Source organism: Antedon mediterranea, chromosome 10, assembly GCF_964355755.1.
Source record: "Antedon mediterranea chromosome 10, ecAntMedi1.1, whole genome shotgun sequence".
In the NCBI taxonomy this organism is placed as follows: Eukaryota; Metazoa; Echinodermata; class Crinoidea; order Comatulida; family Antedonidae; genus Antedon; species Antedon mediterranea.
In genome coordinates this window covers 21,223,096-21,243,628 of record NC_092679.1, presented here as the reverse complement: position 1 = coordinate 21,243,628, position 20,533 = coordinate 21,223,096, and the positions used below count along the sequence as shown (strand labels likewise).

Here is a 20,533-nt window from a genome sequence, read left to right as displayed (position 1 = left end):
ACCCGGCGGTCGTGTCATTAGGTCGCCCAAAATAGTCGCCACTCATAATCTTCTGTGACACTTGTAACATTAACTCACTTTATGATCGATTACAACAACTTTGATTAACACTTTAAGTATTTATTCCATTTTTAATTGACGTACAGCACGATTAATTTTCAGATTCTTCAACTATTTAGTTTAAATAAATAATGTTTGTTTGTATTTTATAGTTTTCTTTTCTATAGTTCCAACGACATTTCTTTTTTTTTAAATTATTACTCAAATATTAAAAAGATTAATCACCAGGCAGAAAGATTAATATTCAAATTCTGCAACTATTTTTTTAAATATATAATTTGTTATTTTGTTTATATCATTTGGTTTTCTTTCTATATGATGACATTTTTTTTTTTTTTTTTTTTTATTAGTATTTTATTCTAATTTTAAAAAGTTTGATTACAAGACAAGAGTACCTTTGTGATTATGATGGGAAAATAAAGATTGAGAACTTTTAATTTAACTTTTTCATTTTTTTATCAATATTTATTTTTTTAAGAACTCGGAATCATTTCTCCAAGTTCAGCTGGTATTCGTATTTTATGTCCAGTTTCCGCATCATTCAAATATTATATCTTAGTGTGGTCTTATTTTGTATTTTTGTTCTTAAACAAATGAGATACAAAAATATTGACAACAATTGAAAAGGCAAGAGAACAATTCTAACTTTTGGTACTGCAGGCTAACCTAAAAATTACGAAAAGTGAAGCACAATCAATTTTTTTTTTCAAACAAAGTTTTTACAATATTTTAGTTTCAATCGTTCCGACAAAGATAGCTGATTGTAAAATATTTTCTATGTTTTACAATTCAATTATATTAGGCCTATGTACAACTTGTATAGGCCTATGCTAGTTTTGTAATGTCAATTTAAGTTGAAGTGATCAAGTTATATGTACACTACAGCAGAACCTCTATTAAAGGGACAACTTTGGTGTCGGTGGTGTTAAAACATACTCCCCACATTCATTTCAGAGGAAAGTGTCCCTTTAATAGGATGTCCTCTTTCATAGGGGTCTGTCAAATTAGAGGGTTCCATTGTATTCATGTTCTGTTCTTTGTTATAGTACCGTACGTAAACATTTATTTATAATAATGTATTAGGAAACATTAATTTTCTATCTATCATACGTTAGGTTAAAGTTATTTTTTATTACTGTGAATTTATAATAATATTAAATGCATAGCCATAGTGAAAAACAAGGCCATTATGGCTGCAGTGGCGTGCTCAAGTTAGTGTTTACCGACGAACCGACCGACCGACATAGTGAGCTGTATAAAAAAATATTGAATAAAATACAGAAATCTAATCTAAACATTAAACTGAGAAATAAATAAATCATAAACTAATAATAGAATAATTATAACAATTCGTTTACATTATTATTATTATTATTATTATTGTTCAAAACACTTGCTAGCTAAGCTTAGCATGATTATCTGTAAAGCATCATATTCAATAAACACGGGACTGACTGTTATTTACGTTTAATAATACTCCTTCTGGATTTACTATTGTGCAACAGCCTTGGCCTAACGATGAATCCTTATATCTCACAATCAGTTGTTAATTAATTCACAGTAATTAGTTGACCATCAGAATAGCAAGGAAATAAGGCGAGCTGGTTTTCAAGTTTGCGGCTTTCGGGTCAAGGTTGTGAAATCTCCAGCCCGGCGGATCGTTGTCCATTCACTATACCCGCAACATAAAAATGTATCTTTTTCAACGAAAGACGAATAATTTGATAACAACAATATTATTGTACAATTGTATTCAACAATAGGTATCATGTGCTCAGTGTTGTTAATTTTTGTATAACGAATTCAATTTATGTTTCCTAAACAGAAACAGAAAACTTACAGATAGAATACATTGGAAATGAGAAAAGAGAAAGGAGAGTTGTCGAAATTGCGAAGAATTGAACCCCGGATCGTCTGCTTGGTAGGCATGACGCCTTACCATTAAAACACTAATAGATGTAGGCCTAAACAAAGACAATCGGAATATGATACAATTGTACAGAATACGGTCATATGTCTAAATAACCTTTTAAAAAGACAAAACCGAATGGCCTATTTTGATGGATAATTATTGTTGGTCAAAATCGACAAAAGAGTGTCTGAGTGGTAAAAATATGATTGATTAAAAGACCGAACAGTAGGCTTACCAGTGAATTATCACAATAACAACTAAAACCTCTAAATTAATATACAAGGCTAGCCAACGAAAAGACTTTTGGATGTGTCCGTATCGACAGTATACATTATTATTTTCTACATGCTTCAACATTATATTCCGCAATATAAAGATGTCATATCACTACCTTATTTGAGCATATCACTACCATATTTGAGCATATCACTACCATATTTGAGCATATCACTACCATATTTGGACACGCACATTTTTAATCAAACTAGTTTGATAGTGTAGACGGAGCTTTAGGATAAAAATAGTGGAATAAAACCTTCTTTTAAGATAAATATAATGATTACCCTTGTGCCTATATTCTTTTGTTTGGATTTTAGGGTACATTGCACTGCGCGTTACTACGAAATTACGTGCTTTACGTAGCTAGGTCTATAATAATTAAAATACGCTATCCTTCTGCATACCAGTAGTATTATTTTATAAGTCATTGTCTTTCGACTTGAACAATTATTATATCATTACATCTGTTAACTAACCTTTTATTGCTCATATCAAGGTTTGAAGTCCCTGAGATAAAATGTACTTATTTAATTTTCTAAGGCTAGGGTAATATTGCTGGCACCTTTCTGTGAAGCACAAGTATTTGCAATAGGGCCGTTGTAGTCAAGATTGCGTAGAAGATAAAGAATTAAAAAAAACTGTTTGTATTTTTATTTATTCATTTTTTATTTTACGAAATTTATCTTACACGCGCTGTAGATTATGTAACAGATACAGAATTTAAAATAACAGCACAAATATCATATATGTCGACTATTCGGCTAAAGCGTTCCTAGCCGGTACGAGGCAAATGTCCGGCCGCCGGAGTAATAAGTCATTATTATTCTAGGTGCATCTATGTATATTACCATGTAAATTTTTAAATTGGATTTTTTAAAAGACTCTGGGAGTTAAAAATTATAGTAATTGAAATCAATAGATTTTAAATTAAACTATTAAACGAAATTATGGATTTGCGATAGAGCTAAAATTGACCATCAACTTAACAAAAAAATGGCTCATAAAAATGAAAATAAAAATGTTTCGAAATTATGTTATTTATAAGGTAATGGCATATAACTTTACATAAAATCATGTAAAGACACGTTTAAGTGATTAAAAATTGATAAGGAAATCATTTCCATATATGGAAGTCTAGATTAGTTGCATTTATTAGTAACATAGTTAGTTTTGCTATTTTCTAGATGGCGGTACATACGATAAAAGAATACAAGAGCTGTTTATTTACAGTACTATTTTGGAAAATGCTGTACAACAAATGAAAAAAAAACAATACTTTTGACAAAATAATGGACTTCGGAACAATCCAAATTGTACTTGTGGCTTAAATGTTGAGAGTCCGCTTCATTTCTTATGTTACTGCCCTAATTATAAATCACAAGAGATATTCTACTTGTAAGCGCTAACTTAATTATTTGGGATATCTTAGCCAAGGATTTTTCTTTAACGTATAATTTTAAAATGTTTATTTTTTATTCCGATCTTCTTTAGAATTGTGAAAATGCTTTATTGTTTTATTATGTACAACAATTTCTTGTTAATTCTGGAAGATTTGATTGAAAATTAGCTTTTACGTCAATATTACGTCAATATTATATAGTTTTTCGAAACATTTTTATTTTCTTATAAGCCTGACGTCAAAATAGAATTTCCGAAAAAATTGCTTTCTCATTAACTTAGGCCTATAAACACCGACGACGAAATAGTGTTTTCTGAACTGGTTTTCACTTTACAATTTTAATTTTGATTTAATCCTCAATTGAAAACTGTTACAACAGAGTTGTTTTTTTTTCAGTTTTAATATTTTCTTTTTGACAGAATTGTTTAAAGACAAGCTTTTAAAACATGGATAATTTTTTTTGTATTGCATTTTGATGATGATGTTATGTGAAATTTTCTGAGTAAATTTTACTATTAAAATTATACTGTCCAAGGGGCCTTGAGGTTAAGCATTGAATCGGTAATTATCCTATGCATAAATTATTTAATTATTCTTGGTGTTTATTTCTTTGTTTTGATCAATAATAATAAAATAATATTCCAGGTTGCACAACACACGGAGATTCTCTACGGGGTCGACCTTTTTTCTTTTTGAGGTCATGCAACTAGAATAAACTGAAAAGGCCATTGCCATTTAATCAATTAGGTTTTAAATATTCCATTTATTGTCGTAAATTGGACGTAATATTATTTTAATGTAAATTACAGTGCCTGTTTAGGTCTGACCATATCAATATTTTTTGAATTTATAATTTGTAATAATATATTCAATTGGAGATAACCTGATCAAGACTACTGTATGAGTAGTATAGTAGAAAAAATATTATTTCTCAAAAGAAGCCTAACAACACGAAATTCATCTCGATCGCCCTGTTTCTTCCATTTAAACTTCTAATATTAATCATTTTTCTATATAAAAAAACTGTAATCCTTCCATGTTATATTTATTTATGTAAAACTGAATAAATTATAATCAAGTATGTTTATATTTTGATATTTAATATCAAGTAGAAGATTGAAAACGAATACACATGAGTGAAAAAAGGGAAATCAATTACACTGTATACACTCGCGTTACTCTTTAGATACTGCATTGCTATTTATTTTGTCAATATTGTACATTATAGAAATGTCTAACAAGTGTTGTTGATGCATTGTCATCATCTCTTCCCATCCCACACCCCCAATCCAACCCTTTCCTCCACAATTAAAATCTTCAATTCTTGTTTAAAACATTGAACGTGAAAGAAAGCAAACTTTAAAAAGGTTAAATTACAAACGTTTTTTTGTTTACATTTATACAATGTTATTAAATACAGCAAATTCTTTAGAAATGTTTAAAACCAAATGTTGAATTTAAATGTTACAAAAACTTCACTTTTCCTTGCAGTTATTTGCTGTAAACAGTATTCTTTGATTGGTCAATCTGCATGCATCGTTTTTGCATGGTTTTCTCTTTTTTTAAACTGAAAAATCATGATGTCTCACTTGCAAAAATTCAGTGAACCATTTCATTTGACCTCTGTGTCACATGTTAATATTCGAGCGCTTCCATTTTTCATATTATCAGTAGAAGACTTTAATATACAAATCTTGCTTATTTAAAAACAAATGAAATCGATGAAACATAGAATTTGACCTTTGGCACAACCTTCAAATGGTCAAACATATTATGCATTATTATGTGACAACCAGCAACAATGCCCATATAAGGTTGTGATGTTTCCATTTATGATATCATCCAAAAAAAGGGTTTTGAAAAATAAAAGCAGTGAAAGGTTGTAACAAAACATTTTGTAGATAAACAAAATTTTCTTTATAAACTTCAAAAACAGCACCATGTCAGGTTCTGAGGTCACAGTGTTAAAGTTCAAAGTTAAAAACTCTTCAAAAACACACAAAAATGTTAGTAACATGATCATCCATATAAGTTCATGATGTTTCTCTCTAAGAATTTATAAAATAAGTGTACATGATCTTGATGTGCAAGGTACGATGAGAAACAGCACGATAGTATGGGTCAAAGGTCATCTCAGGAAAACAATGTTAGTAAATAAAACATGGAAAAAAGTACCATAATTTTAGGGAGCAGTCAAGCCAAAACGAACATCTATAAGGCTATGTGATTGGGTATACTTGAGAGTAGAGAGGACGATTTTTGAACACTGGAAAAAAAAAAGATAAAATTAAATTATTTATTGACAAGGTAGGTTGTACAAATAAATATGACATTATTTTAGTAATACGTCTTTTGGGGGGTGGTATCAAACTTTAGTAGTTGTTTTAAAATAAGAACTGTAGATAGTTTAAAGCTATGTCTACACTATTAAACTAGTTTAACAACAAAAAGTATGATGTGCTAAAATATGGTAGTGATAAGCCCAAATATGGTAATATCATCATGTCCATATAAGGGCACATCACATTTTTTGTCGCATAAAGTTTGATAGTGTAGACAGAGCTTTAGAGAGTTGAGATGAGCTGAATTCGGACTCGTTGTAAATGTAGTGCATGATCATATACAGAATACAATTATTAACATTCGTTTCACATATATTATTTCAACATTCTTGCTGGCTTTTTTAAGTATATCACTAAAGCGTGGTTCTCACTAGAGACGCAACGCAAGGACGTAACGCAACGCAAGTGAATTGACCAATCACAAGCGATGGCTTATTCACTTGTGATTGCTAACTGTCTATAACTTCGCTTGTCATTGGTTAAAACGCTTGCGTTGCATTTACGTCCTTGCGTTACGTTCTAGTGGGAACCAAGCTTAACTTCGCTTGTCTTGGTTAAAACACTTGCGTTGCGTTTACGTCCTTGCGTTACGTTCTAGTGGGAACCAAGCTTTAGATAAAATGTGTACATTATTAATTTCATTGTAGTACATGTAGTAATATCGTATGGCTTACTTTTTTGTCCATTTCAAAGCTGAACCTCTGACAACTTTAGGATGGCTGAAGACACAATTCGGTCTTGTACATGCGCTCCCAAATCTGCAAGGCTGAACAGAGAATATCAAATACTTTAATAAATAGATTACAAACTTATTTAATTTAACTTTACGATCAATTGTGTTAAAAAATTAATGCATTTTACTTTAAAGATCAAAACTTAAGTAGCGAAAGCTGATTTATTTTGGTATTTTTTGCCACATTTGTTAATGAAGTTTTATTGTTTATGTTATGAGAGTGAGAAATAAAGTAATTGCACACATAAATATGACTTGACTACCTCTTAAACAACAAATACAAACTTTAAGTACACAGCAGTAACATCAGAGAAATTTGTATTAATGACAAATGAAATACACTACATAAAGTGACAGATTTAATTTACCTTAGGATGTTGAAAAGTACAGGTTGGATTTTGACAACCAGGATGGAACTTGCATATTGCCGGTAACGGTCTCTGACTTGTCATCTTTAATGGAGGAGAGACTAAAAGAAAACAAAATATACAACTCACATTTCTATAAAGCATTTTACATTTTCCAATTGTTTGTTCCTTCTGTCTGTTTCTCCAAAGCTCAAACTTTATGTGACAACAAAAAATGTGATGTGCCTATATATGGACATGATGATGTCATGTCACTACCGCATTTAGGCACATCTACCATATTTGGGCATATCACACTTTTTTTTGTCAAACTAGTTTAACAGTATAAACAGAGATTTTTTTTCACCCTTAAAGAAATGACATTTGAATTTGTGCAAACTAAAGGGATTTTCTAGGCGATTAATAAGAACAAAGTTTCAAAGGACGTAAAGCTCTGTCAACACTATCAAACTAGTTTGACAAAAAAAATTGTGCCCATATGGTAGTGATAGGACATTATGGGGAATATCACAATTATTTGTCACATTAAGTTTGATAGTGTAGACAGAGCTTACCACTTCGGAACTAATACCAGTACTGTATATCCTATACTATATTGCTTAAAAACCTTACCTGGAGGACTTGGCAGCGCATTAGGTTTTGTTCGAGTAGCATGAGTGTACGGACAATCGGATCGTGTGCACTTTGCATCAAACTTGCAATTTGGATGAATATACAAGCATTTATCTCCAAACTTGCATTTAGGAAACGTTCTAAAATTATAAAAAATAAACATTCATCAAAAATATAATGTATGTTGAAATAAATTCATCTAGTTTCTAAAGCTCTGTCTACACTATCAAACTAGTTTGACAAAAAAAGTGTGATGTTCCCAATTATGGTATTGATATGACATCATCATACCCATATACAATATGGGTACATCACATTTTTAGTCACATGAAGTTTGATAGTGTAGACAGGGCTTAATGAATATTTTTCTGAAAAAACAATATATAATGTAATCTTTGGTTCTTGTAACTTTTATTTAAGCATATCAAAACTTATATACATTTTAGACATTTTAATTTCATGTGAGAACATTTGTTACCAAATTAAAATTATTGTGACAATTTTGACTAATCTTATTTTTAGTAAATGACCAAATTGTGAGTGAATTCAGGAGCAGATCCAGGATTTTTTTTAAGATGGGTGAGTGCGGATATAATAATATAACGTGACCTAAGTGCTATCTTTGTGGATCTGTTCTGAGTTTCTGATGTTTCTATAGGTGGTATGTTAGTACAGTAACTTATTTAATGGTAAATTGAATGAACTTACACACACTTAGTAGTAGGGTGTACATAGGTACATACATCACCATTCTTACAAGCTGGCCAGAACAAGCACCTCTCTAAAATTTTCTGCTTTTTAGGTCCAGATACATCTTCCATCTCTTCATCTAAAAAAGTAGATAGTTTAATAAAACATATTATAAAACTGACTATCCCAACACCAGACTCTCTGAAAACTAGAAACTCCCCCCTCATCATAAATACTGTATATGTATGTCTACAGTGTTTGCAGTAGTAATGGTACATAAACAATAGGCCTAGGTTAGAGCAAGTTCTTATGAGGTTGTTCACACAAAAATGAGATTCAATAAACAACACATTTTCTTACCCTCTGAATCATGCAGACTAAATGACACTTGGTTGACCTTTGGTGTACTCTGTAACGCTACCACAGGAATATCCGTTTCTACTCTAGCCATTGGAACAACAGATTCCAACCTGGATGCAAAACCTCTTATGTCACCTCCTCTTACCACCTGGTTTTCAAATGTGTATAATTCTTTTTCTTCTACAACTTGGTTCACTATAACCAATCAATAAAAACAAGTTATTCAATTGATAATATACAAATAATGAATGTTTATGAGTGTAATGGTACAAATAATGGCATGAGGTGAATGATGACATCCATTAATATTTGTACCATTACATGAATATAAAACAATCATATATTTGTTTTATAAACATCTAAATAGATTTCTGTCATTTGAATCAGATTAAATAAAAGGTAGGCCTATGCCTACATTTAATAGTTCAATATGGCGTACTATTACACGCCATGTGACCAATAATCATCCAATCAAATGACAGGAAATTATTTAGGCATTATATAACACCATATAAATATGGATATTAACGATTTTTAGAACAATTACTGTATGGTCAGAACTGCATTTACTATATATTTACTATACTGCATTATCTATAAAATAATTAAAACAATACTGTATACACATATTGCCAAGCACTGTACATCAGTACAATTTCAAAAAAATTTAAATTTGAACTTCAATAAGGTCTAAAAAACTTGTAATGTTTACCAAGTACAAACCGGAGAGGGAGAAATTGCATGATTGATTTACACAATCACAAATCAGCTAAACAAAAAAAATGTGCTTGGCAAAAGAACCTTTTCTGAAGGCCTAAAGCTATGTCTACACTATCAAACTTTATGTGACAAAAAATGTGATGTGCACATATATGGGCATGATGATGTCATGTCACTACCACATTTAGGCACATCTACCATATTTGGGTACATCACACTGTTTTTGTCAAACTAGTTTGATAGTGTAGACAGAGCCTTAGGCACCATACCAATGTTATTGCAGTAACAAATGTAGACATGATTGATATGCAAACTGACCTCTGGTCAAAAGGACATCTTTACTAGTAGCCTTGTAGGACGGAACGCTTGTATTCATACTCTCATTATGAACGGTCCTTATCACTGGTATTTGTGCTTTGACCCTTGCCCTTTTCGGCGCCCTCCTTTGTTGCTGATTACGCATATTATCTGCTCCAGCCAAGGTGACAATAAATCTGGGATTGTTCACTGGTTTTGGCGGTGTTGGTGCTCTAAGAAAAATAACAAAAGTAATTTATTTACCAAGATATATATTGACAAATTTAACCACAAGTCGAACCACTCTTTTGGGACACCCTATTCAGGGAAAAGCACTATCAAGGGGACTCCACTTTCTCATGAACTGAAGGGGAAATACGTTTTGTAACACTACGGTCAACACCACACTCCCGAAGGTATCCCCTACTGCACTACATAGTTACATTAAATTAGTTTACAGACTATACTATTTATTCGTCGGATTATAAAATAAAACGTACATTTCTGGTTCTTTGATCATGATAACAGGGGGCACCTTTGCAGTTGTCTTGACAACCCGCTCATCTGCATACGTTATATTTCTTATTCTCTGGTCTAATTCATTTTCTTCTTCAACATCTCTTTCTACGTCTACATGCCTCACAGACGATACGATTTCATCTATAAATACAAAACATGTACAAATCATTAACAGTCGTTGTTCGAAAGAAGATATTATTACTATTACATATGAAACATATGCATTGGAATTTTTAACTTTGGAGGTTGAGGGTTTACACATTATATGTAATGTCTAGTAAATTTGTATTTATGCTGAAGTAACTCAGGAGCTTCCCCTCCCATTATATCTTACCCTCCCATAATATCTGCCCTTTTCCTGCATCTGCTCTCCCCATCCCCTTGTATTTATCATTTTACCTTACCTTGTTCATTACCCATTACGACTTCAAATCCTTCTTCAGATGGTACCAATGTAATACACTCACTGCTATCTAGATCTAGTGGAATCAAATTGCTTGGCTTTGACTTTACAGAAACCGGTTCTTCAGAGACAAATGGATTTTTTTCTAATTCTGGTTGCGTCCGTGGGTTTTGATGAATTCTGGTCTGGATCTCTGTCATTGTCGCATTTGTAATCGCTCTTGACAGAAGATTTCTTGGCAAGGTTTTCCCTTTTACACTTGGCCTGTTGAAAATTAAAAAATAAATTATGCGTCATATTGAAATTAAAACTAAAATAACAATTAGAAATTAGAAATTCATTCCATTTACACACTATAAAGCTATGTCTACACTATCAAACTAATCTGACAAAAAAAGTGTGATGTGCCCAAATATGGTAGTGATATGCCCAAATATGGTAGTGATATGCCCAAATATGGTAGTGATATGCCTAAGTATGGTAGTGATAAGCCTAAATATGGTGTTGATATGACATTATCATGTCTATATATGGGCACATCACATAAAGTTTGATAGTGTAGACATAGCTTTAAAACTTCTCTATTACACATTTTGGATCTACAGTAAAAGATGCTATTTTGAAACCTACCTGACTATTTTCACAGCACTTGCTTTCTTTCGGTTTAATACTTTGATTGTAGATCTTTGTGCATCGCTCATTGCTCTAACGAGTAAGGACTTGTTAGCTTGCTTTGATGGTGGGAGGGTGGGCCTACAATTGAGAAGTAGAAAAATAAGTGAATAACATCATTACATTTGCATGTAATACAAAGAGTTTTTTTTTCTTTATATATTTTTTGTTTATTTCATACGCATCCAACAGCAAGTAACGCCAATTACAGGATGGATATTTTATCGTGCTTTAAGTCTCATTTGAGGCTTAAGCCTGTTTTCCTGCCGACGTAATTTGATGCTATCGTTAAACAGTAATCGGCAATTTTCTACGTAAACATTGAAATGTTAACGATTTACAGGAAAAGGTACTCGCTATCATTATCATTTAAACTTGATTGTTTTCAAACGATCGTCTTGAACTGTTGAACGATCAACGACGACAGCGTCGAATAACGTTGACAGGAAAACAGGCTTTAGGGAGTGAAGTTGAAAGAGTCGTGAGTTACAACCCACTAGGTCAGGATTGAACCCTTGGATTGGAAAGCAAGCATGTTAGCCACCAAGACAGCTCCCCTATAGTAAAACAATTACCTTCTTTTTGGTTTCACAACACTTGTTAGGCCTTGCTTGGTAACAGGTAAATTGTCATCATCATCTTCATCTTCTATCACTTGACCTACAACTGACCCCAACATGTACTTCCTGGGTTTATCATTTTTATCATACTTATTCTGTATTGGAGGTCTCTGAGTTCTGACTCCAAGTCGTGAATGTATCTACAGGAAAAAAACACCAATTGATTGTGATAAAGTGTGTGCTTTAATACCAACGGTGTCAGGGTAGGATCTGAGTGTAAAAATGTCATGTCACTGATTTGAACCTAACTCACCAATTTGTACCTAAATGTCACCAACTTGTACCTTAATGTCACAGATGCCTACGTCAATGTTAGATTCTTAAGGAAATGTCTCAGATTCGTACATAAATGTCATTAATATCTACCTAAATGTCACCGATTTGTACCTACTGTGAATGTCACCGATTTCCTATAATATCATAGTAAATAGATGAATCAACATTCATCATCTACAGTATATTCTTACCTGTGTTTTTCTAGTTGTTGTGTATGCCTTTGAGTCCGTTTTAACAGTTCTTGTCAAACTTCCAGATTCTCCAATAATTGACATTGGTGATGTGGATATTTGAGTGACATTCCTCTTATCAAGACAATCTTCTCTGGAATCTTCTGATATCATTGGAACTAGATCTTGATCAATGCTGACGATAGGAGCAACCTGTGCCTCAGATGTTTCTTGAAGTTTTTCAACTTTCTGTGGAGGAGGTACAACCATCTCAATTGGTTCCGGATTGAGTTCTTCATCGAAGTCACCAGTCTCCGGAGTTAACGTAATGATGGCTTGTGATGGATCATCTGGTCTGACTTCTTCCACCACTATTGATGGTTCTGGTTCTTTTATTACTGGTGGTTCTGGTTCTTTCACTACTGAAGAGACAACTTCCTTAGGTTCCTCTTGTAAAGGTTCTTTTACTTTTTTGCTATGTTTTGTTTTGGAAGATTTTGAGTCTTTTCCTTTGCGTGATTTTTTTGGTGGTTGAGAGGGAGGGGCTGATTGAGGTGCAGACAAAGGTTCAGATGGTTTTATTTCTTCTAACTCTACTGGTGGGGCTTTCAGTGAGTCTTCAACTGTAGCAGATTGCAATTTGTGAATAACTGTATCCAGCCTAAAATGAGAACACAATTGTACATTTAAGGTCATTTTAACAAATATTTTGAGTGAGTCAAATAGCCAAGCGGTTAATACAGGGGCGTTGGTTATTGTACCTAAAGAATATCGACATGGGTGCGAGACCACCTCTCTCCTAGTTCTGGTGGTGGAACAAGTCTTCTTGTATAAGGACTATTACCATAGGTCCAGTTATAACCTGTGTGCACTTTAAAGAACTCAATTCATCATTTTAGACCAGTAGGGGGGTTACCCCGGTGAACTGGTTCACAACATAGCCCCTGTATCAGGAGGATTACCACCTATAAGTGATTAATTTACTATTGGCAATCTTTGGCCACATGTGCATAAAGACATCAAATAAAAATAAATAAAATACTGAAATGTTCCAAACTTAACCCAGAAGAAAACCCCCTTGCTAAGCATACCTTCGCCCCTCTTTTATAGTTCATTTTAATATATATTGACGTACCACTCAGTAAATTTGTCAGTATTATGACTAAGAAACAACTGTAGGTCATCTCTCATTTGATCTGTAGTCTTCTTGTTTGCTATCATCACCATTATATAATCTGGCAGCTCTTCATCTACATGGAATAAAAAACATAATTTTATTGTAAACAAATTATAATTTGAAAATTCTTTACCTCAAGGCAACAATCTAAACTCCAAAACAATCTCGTATCATGCAATAATTGGCTGATCGACAATCAACTTTCGCTTCATATGGGTAAGACCGAATGCATCCTGTTTGGTTCTAAACGTAGATTAAGCAAAGTAAACGAATTCTATATTGATTACTTTGGAACGACTATAAATGGATCAAAATCTATCAAATATCTAGGTATTGAGATTGACCAAAATGTATCAGGTGACGTCATTGCCCGCTCTGTTATAAACAAAGCAAACGGCAGACTGAAATTTCTGTACCGACAATCATCATTTCTTAATTCACATTGTCGCAAAATTCTTAGTTTTGCTTTAATCCAACCGATGTTCGATTATTCGGTTTGCTCATGGTCTTCTACGGTAAATAAAAATTTAAAATCAAAATTACAAACGACTCAAAACAAAATGGTTCGTTTTATAAAAAAGTTAGGTCCCCGATCTCATGTTGGTCAATCTCAGCTAAACGACGTTGGTATGTTAAAAGTCCAAGACCGTGTCGAATTTCTTAGAGTCTGTCATGTTTTTAAAATATATAATCATTGTTGTCCACCTTATTTATGCAATCGTTTTATTAGAATTTCAGACAGTCATAATTACAATACTAGGGGATGCAATTTTAATTTTAGAATCCCAACTATCAAGCCAATGGCACATGTGACCTTTTTTTACAATGCTATTAAAGAATGGAATAATTTACCAATTAACATTAAGGAATCACAAACTGTTTGTTGTTTTAAAAGTAAAGTTAAAAAGTATCTACAGGAACGTTCACTAGCTCTAGAAACTATTTAATTAGCGCTTCTTCTTTTTTCGATTGTCCTTTTTGCTGTTTTTTTGTAATTTTTATTATGTTGCTTTGTTTGTCTTTTTTGCTGTTTTTTCAAAGGACCTCATTGGAAACAAGTCCGTAGAGGACTTTTATGAGTTATCCTTGGCATCCTTGTTTTATATTGGTATTTTTATATTTGCCAATTTTAATTGTATGTCTGTGATATTTTATGTACTGATGCCGAAATAAATCAAATCAAATCAAATCTAGAGTATATAAAAGGCATATAAAAACTAAAATAAAAAGTTATATAAAAATATAATAAATAACATTCCTGCACGGGCTGATATAAGGCTTGGTTCTCACTTGGCCACAACGCAAGTTAGTTCAGCAATTACAAGCGAAAATATGAATGATCCATCTGATCACATCATTTATATTGACGTATTAAATAATTGTTATACTTACCAACATAAGCACCCAGGTCCACCAGCTTTGCCTTGATGGCATCCTGCAAATGATAATAATTAAAATAATATTTTTTGGCCTATTAAAAATATTAGAAAAAGCAGCATGCCTACTACTGTAGACTTACTGTATGCCTAGTAGAGTAGTTGGCATACTAGATCTGGTTGAGCCTAGGCATAGCTAATGAAATTAAAACCATCTACCTAGACCTAGCCTAGCATCTAGGCCTCTTGCACAAATGAAAGCATCCTCCTAAAATGCGTACCTGGGCAACCGATTTTACCACGCGAGGTCACAACTCAAACTGACCGGTGAGTGAGAGCCTAGCTTATCTTTACTTACATTTGCTTTAAAAGGCGATAAATACGTTTGAAACACAGTTTGAATTTGCTAGGATACCTAATATAAGATTTAATATATAATACAAAGTCATAATCAATTAAAATTACCCTGATTTTGTAACTTATTTCTTTGCCGATATCCATCTTTATTTTTTTTTTCTTCGCTGGTCGCGAAAACAACGTTAAGGATGTTTTTTCTCTTGAGCGTAAAATACGTTTAAAACGCGTTGCAAATTTGAATTCAAGCAGTTTCATTTTGAAAAGTTAATAAGCTATTGTATCTTTGTCAACGCGTTTTAGAGAGTTTGAAACGCGTGTAAAATCTATACAAAAAACACATGTTCGTGTATCAAAACACAAGTGAATTCAACATTGGACAAGACACAAGTGACTATTTGCTAAAAACCGTGTTCTTATTTTTGATAATTTAAGTCAGTATATATTGCTTTAAACTAAAGTAACATATTTTCATTTTTTTGTGACTGTGTTTTGCGTAGGCCTCGTTGAATTAATCTAAAAATAAAATAAAAGATATGCGTAGGCCAACAAATTCTAGGCCAGAGCATGTCTAATCAAGGCAAAGCTATATAGTTTCATGGTACTTGAAAGATTATTCATGCTTTATGGAGTCGTTTCGCCCCAGTTTTTTTTTATTTCGTTATTTAGACACTTCCAAGCTTTTGCATAACTTAAAAAACGTATATTGCAATTTCATTGCTTGTCCTTTATAACAAAGTACATTTGTGTTATTTTTTAGAATCTTTAAAATATATTATTTATTACCGTATTATTCCATTCCAGCCTTCTTGGTTGGATCGAAATGTTTGGAACGACAGAGGAACAAACAAAGGTTATAAAAGACCTTCAAAGCACATCATGTTGTCAGCGGTGCATTCTTAGATATCTAGGCTCTCGTATACATTCCCACTACAAGGAAAATAATACATCAGAGGTGAATATCAAATTTAATTGTCACTAACTAATTCATTGCTTAACGTAAAATATTTCATTTAAAAGAATTGTAGTTTTCTTTTTTAATTACAAACTACACAATCACATTTCTATAATTAGCAATTATGATCACTTTTATATATTTTTAGGTTATTAACAAAATGTTGTATAAGAAAACATCTTTAGAAAATGCAACTGAAAAACTGATGGAAGAATCTGTGGAATCTGATGAAACTAATACCAAAAATGAAAATGTGTCTGAGAAGATGGATGATAATGAGGTTGATGGGACCCAAACTATAGAGGATGAACTGCTATGTATATCATGTCTAGGTACACTGCAAGATAAAAATTCATCACTTTTTGTGTCAAAGGTCAGTGAGTATTGAATCATACATAGTGAAAATTTTGTTTTTAATAAACAAACTGAAATTATATCTGATAAAAATTGTCATGTTTTTTGACAGGTATTAGAAGCTGTACAGGAAGCAGATCATAAATATGAATCATTTCAATTAAGTGTTTCATTATCAACGCAGTTTATACTTAGACAGGTTAGTGGGCGGGTCCAGGGGCGTGTCCATAGGGTCCAGAACTGACCTCAATTTTAGAAGGTTTTTGGAAGTAATAAAATCTGCCCATCACCCTTAAAACCTATCATCACATAGTAGTATAATATTACTTATATATTTGTCAAACTTTATGTGACAAAAAAATGTGATGTGCCCATATATGGACATGATGATGTCATATCACTATTATATTTGGGCATATCACTATCATATTTGGGCATATCACACTTTTTTGTCAAACTAGTTTAGCTTTATAATATACATAACATGTGTATGCATACAGTAATAATAATTTTCTTGTTTTCAGTATGCTATATGGAAACATTTGCAGTCAACATACAGGTATTTAAAAATTAAAGCTTGGAATTGTTTTTTTAACTGATTGGTATAAATGGTTTTAAGAAATGGTTGCAATATATATTTTTTTTCAAGACAGATTTGATTATAATTTGTTTGTAATTTTACAGATCTTTATACAGTTCTCATAAATTAGAAGAACTCTGTTCAATCAAAGATGTCCTAAAGTGGGTGTATGGACCCAAGCTTAGCTCTTCACTTGATGTCAAATTCAGTTCATCAGTAAGTCAAAATGTGCCCATACAGTATATGGACAGGATGATGTCATATCGCTACCATATTTGGGCACATTACATTCTTTTGTTAAACTAGTTTGATAGTGTAGACAGAGCTTTACAAACTCACCTGTGTTCAATAATTTCTCTAAATAAATGATTCTTCCTTTTCAGAGTCCATTTGAGATCGCTCTTTCAATCAACAACTCTGCTACAAGTAGAGAATGTGACTTTTTGTAAGTATAAGACAGAAATGAATATTAAATGTATGAATTGTTATTATTCAATCTCAGTTAAGTATTTCAGATTCTCTTCCTCAAAACACAACCCTCCTCTTTTTAAATATTGTCTTGCTATCTTTAGCGTGTGCATGTGTCTTGTATATACACCAGATCAACAGCTTTATGTTCCATTCGAAGGCTAAGACAATGATAGCATCTTGCCTTGATACAAGAAATATGGAACATATACATTACACACTGTACTCGGTATACTGTATATAATAAAATACTATTAATTATATTAATATGTAGGTAATTTAAATATTCAAATTTATATATGCATATTGTTTCAGAAATCCAGGTGGTAGCAGAAACAGTGAACCACCATCTAAGAGAAGGAAGGTAAGCCCAAAATTTAATTCATACATTTAGCTGTTTAAGGATTTTTTAATATCTACCGTTTTTTTCTTTCAGAAATCTCAAAACTATGATGGCGTGCCTCGCACCATCGTAAATAAGAAGTTGTCCGATATGTCTGCTGATGAACTTGAAAGGTGAGGTCAAAAAGATAAAAATTAAATTTCAGGTTTTTTTTTTAATACTTGAATTAGAAGAAATATTGCCAATGAATGTTTTTTTCTAAACATTTTTTCTAGACATTACCCTTGGCCACCAAGCACACCGACAACAATGTGTACAGTAACCATAGCGATGAATTATGCACCAGCATTTGTAGCAGGTTAATATTATAAAAATGGACTAAAATAAGTGTACATATTTATTTGACTAATGAGAGCTATAAACAGGCCATTATATACATAATTATATTAAAACAAATAAAAAAAATTATTTTTGGTTTATGACAATGAGGTCTACATCCTTTTATATTCCATTATTTTAGGGAGGTACAACAAGTACTCACGGACCCTAAGTCAAACACCCTGGTTCATCAATGGAGAGCGTAAAACACCTCATTCAGTTGAAGAATATATTTGTTTGCCGATTAAAAAACACTTAAAAGCCAAAAGTATAATCTTATTTTTCAATCTACTTTATGTATGTAATGTTTGTCATTATGTAGATAAGCAGTATTTGATATATAATAATTATCTTTCAGATTATAAATTTTCTTCATCAGGAAGAGAAGACGTTGATGTGAAAACATTAGGAAGAGGCAAGTTTTTGGAGGTTTTTTGAGTATCTAAAAAATGACGTGAATTGTTTCTACTTATTTTTTTATTTCAAATGTTTTTTATTATAAATTACAGGAAGACCATTCCTGGTGGAACTGCTTGACCCCCATAGAGCTTTACAAGTTCAGCAAGAAATTACCAAATTACAAGAGGTAATTAGGTTTTTATTGTCATTAAAAAATGTTTACACCGCATGTCGATATTTCAAAAAAACTTTAAAAAATAATATTTTATAAAGTACAGTACTGTAGTATATTTCAATCAATGATTGGTATCATCACTAAAATTGTCTTAAAAAGAAAAACCAATTTACTATAACAATTAAAAAACAGTTGGATTGGATAAACAAGTCATTAAAATTGTCCATCTTGGAATTTGGACCTAAAGTATTAACCTTGCTTTACAATCATTTCGTTTTTTTCAGCTAATAAATTCAGAAACTGTTGAAATTTCCGTAAACGACTTACAGATGGTGACAAAGTAAATACCAAAGTACTTTTCTTATGTTTATATTTGAGCTAATATTTAATTATCAAAAAAATGATATGTAATATGCAGTATTTCTTTCACGTACATTTTCCTTGTCTATTCAACTTATTATACTTTTTTTTCTTGATTTGACATTTTTCTAGAGAGGAAACTAAAATGTTAAAGGAAGGTGAAATAGCAAAAACAAAATCATACAAAGCTAAAATTTGGGTAGCAGAAGCAAAAACACAGGAAGATCTAAATATACTGGAAACATTCAAGGTAAACTACAGTAGTCTCCAAATCCAGTATCCTTCTACAGATTACAAAGTGTTCTAGTCTCCTAATCCAGTTTCCTCCTGAAGTTTACAAAACAACTTTTATTTGTCTGTTTCTTTACAGGATATAACAATATACCAAAAGACACCAATCAGAGTACTACATCGTCGTAACCTAGCAACTAGAGAACGTGTGATTCATAGCATGGAGGCTCAGTACATAGACGATCACCATTTTGAGTTGAGTCTCAGCACCCAGGCTGGAACGTATCCTTTCACTTTGTGTACTGTACTGTGGTTGAACAGTATTAATACTGTAGGTCTTGAGACTGCACAGGACTAGAGTAACTTTGAAAAAAGAAGGTACTAAAGGAAGAATGTTAACCAGTAATATATATATATATATTTATTTCCTTAACACTTTTTTATTAGCTATATCAAAGAGTTTGTTCACAGTGACTTTGGTCGAACTGAACCAAACTTGGGACAGCTACTCAAATGCAATGTTGATATTTTAGAGCTTGATGTTGCAGTAAGTAAACATAAAAAAATACAAGTGTACGTAGTATCCTTATTCCATTGCAAATACTAATTAATATTGTTTAATTTCAGTCTGTAGACCTGGATTGGCCAAAGAAATTGGAAACTGGTACAAACATTGACACTTGAGGGATAGAAGTTACGAATAAATCAGTACAAAATATGGTTTGAATAAACATTTATATGAAAGCATGGATTGTTTTTTGTGAATTATTTAGTGACTTGCATTTCACTCCAAAGTTTTGGTAGTTCTTACATGGTCCAGACGACAACTGATGATGCATCAATTGACCCGTCTTGTTCCATTCAAGAACCATTATCTGTGTCTCTATTTTAACTACTTACCTCAATTCCCCAGCACATATTGTCATATTTTATATAAATAATTATATTTAA

At 32.2% G+C, this 20,533-nt stretch overlaps 2 protein-coding genes across 3 annotated transcripts; one reads left to right on the top strand and one right to left on the bottom strand.

Moving 5' to 3' along the window:
- Window positions 1-4,702: 4,702 nt before the first annotated feature.
- Window positions 4,703-15,500, bottom strand: LOC140060568 (zinc finger CCCH domain-containing protein 14-like). The gene is made up of 15 exons (XM_072106841.1): window positions 15,451-15,500; window positions 15,002-15,044; window positions 13,568-13,682; window positions 12,454-13,093; window positions 11,942-12,126; window positions 11,325-11,447; window positions 10,696-10,958; window positions 10,273-10,432; window positions 9,794-10,005; window positions 8,756-8,950; window positions 8,414-8,534; window positions 7,706-7,845; window positions 7,094-7,194; window positions 6,667-6,758; window positions 4,703-5,916 (listed from the first exon to the last, which is right to left on the bottom strand). The coding sequence occupies exons 1-15, from the start codon at window positions 15,484-15,486 to the stop codon at window positions 5,862-5,864; spliced, it is 2,481 nt and encodes an 826-aa protein (XP_071962942.1). The 5' UTR covers window positions 15,487-15,500; the 3' UTR covers window positions 4,703-5,861.
- Window positions 15,501-15,704: 204 nt separating this feature from the next.
- LOC140060502 (tRNA pseudouridine synthase Pus10-like) lies at window positions 15,705-20,345 on the top strand. 2 transcript variants are annotated; one of them, XM_072106749.1, is made up of 18 exons: window positions 15,705-15,773; window positions 16,144-16,294; window positions 16,443-16,667; window positions 16,761-16,847; window positions 17,173-17,207; window positions 17,333-17,444; window positions 17,612-17,673; window positions 18,012-18,060; window positions 18,133-18,212; window positions 18,315-18,397; window positions 18,560-18,685; window positions 18,776-18,832; window positions 18,927-19,003; window positions 19,276-19,331; window positions 19,484-19,601; window positions 19,722-19,864; window positions 20,030-20,129; window positions 20,210-20,345. In XM_072106749.1, the coding sequence occupies exons 2-18, from the start codon at window positions 16,163-16,165 to the stop codon at window positions 20,264-20,266; spliced, it is 1,599 nt and encodes a 532-aa protein (XP_071962850.1). In that variant the 5' UTR covers window positions 15,705-15,773; window positions 16,144-16,162; the 3' UTR covers window positions 20,267-20,345. The 2 variants fall into 2 exon arrangements, with proteins under 2 accessions (XP_071962850.1, XP_071962851.1); XM_072106750.1 differs by lacking the exons at window positions 20,030-20,129; window positions 20,210-20,345 and having other exon boundaries at window positions 19,484-19,651; window positions 19,695-19,749.
- The last annotated feature ends 188 nt before the right edge of the window (window positions 20,346-20,533 follow it).

Excerpts from the sequence above, each read along its gene's own strand:
- LOC140060568 (XM_072106841.1), bottom strand. The coding sequence starts at position 15,486 with ATGGATATCGGCAAAGAAATAAGTTACAAAATCAGG. Across the intron at positions 11,448-11,941 it reads GTTGTGAAACCAAAAAGAAG|GCCCACCCTCCCACCATCAA; the intron begins GTAATTGTTTTA and ends TCTCAATTGTAG. Across the intron at positions 10,006-10,272 it reads ATGATCAAAGAACCAGAAAT|AGCACCAACACCGCCAAAAC; the intron begins GTACGTTTTATT and ends TATTTTTCTTAG.
- LOC140060502 (XM_072106749.1), top strand. The coding sequence starts at position 16,163 with ATGTTTGGAACGACAGAGGAACAAACAAAGGTTATAAAAGACCTTCAA. Across the intron at positions 16,848-17,172 it reads CGCAGTTTATACTTAGACAG|TATGCTATATGGAAACATTT; the intron begins GTTAGTGGGCGG and ends TCTTGTTTTCAG. Across the intron at positions 17,445-17,611 it reads ATGTCAAATTCAGTTCATCA|AGTCCATTTGAGATCGCTCT; the intron begins GTAAGTCAAAAT and ends CTTCCTTTTCAG.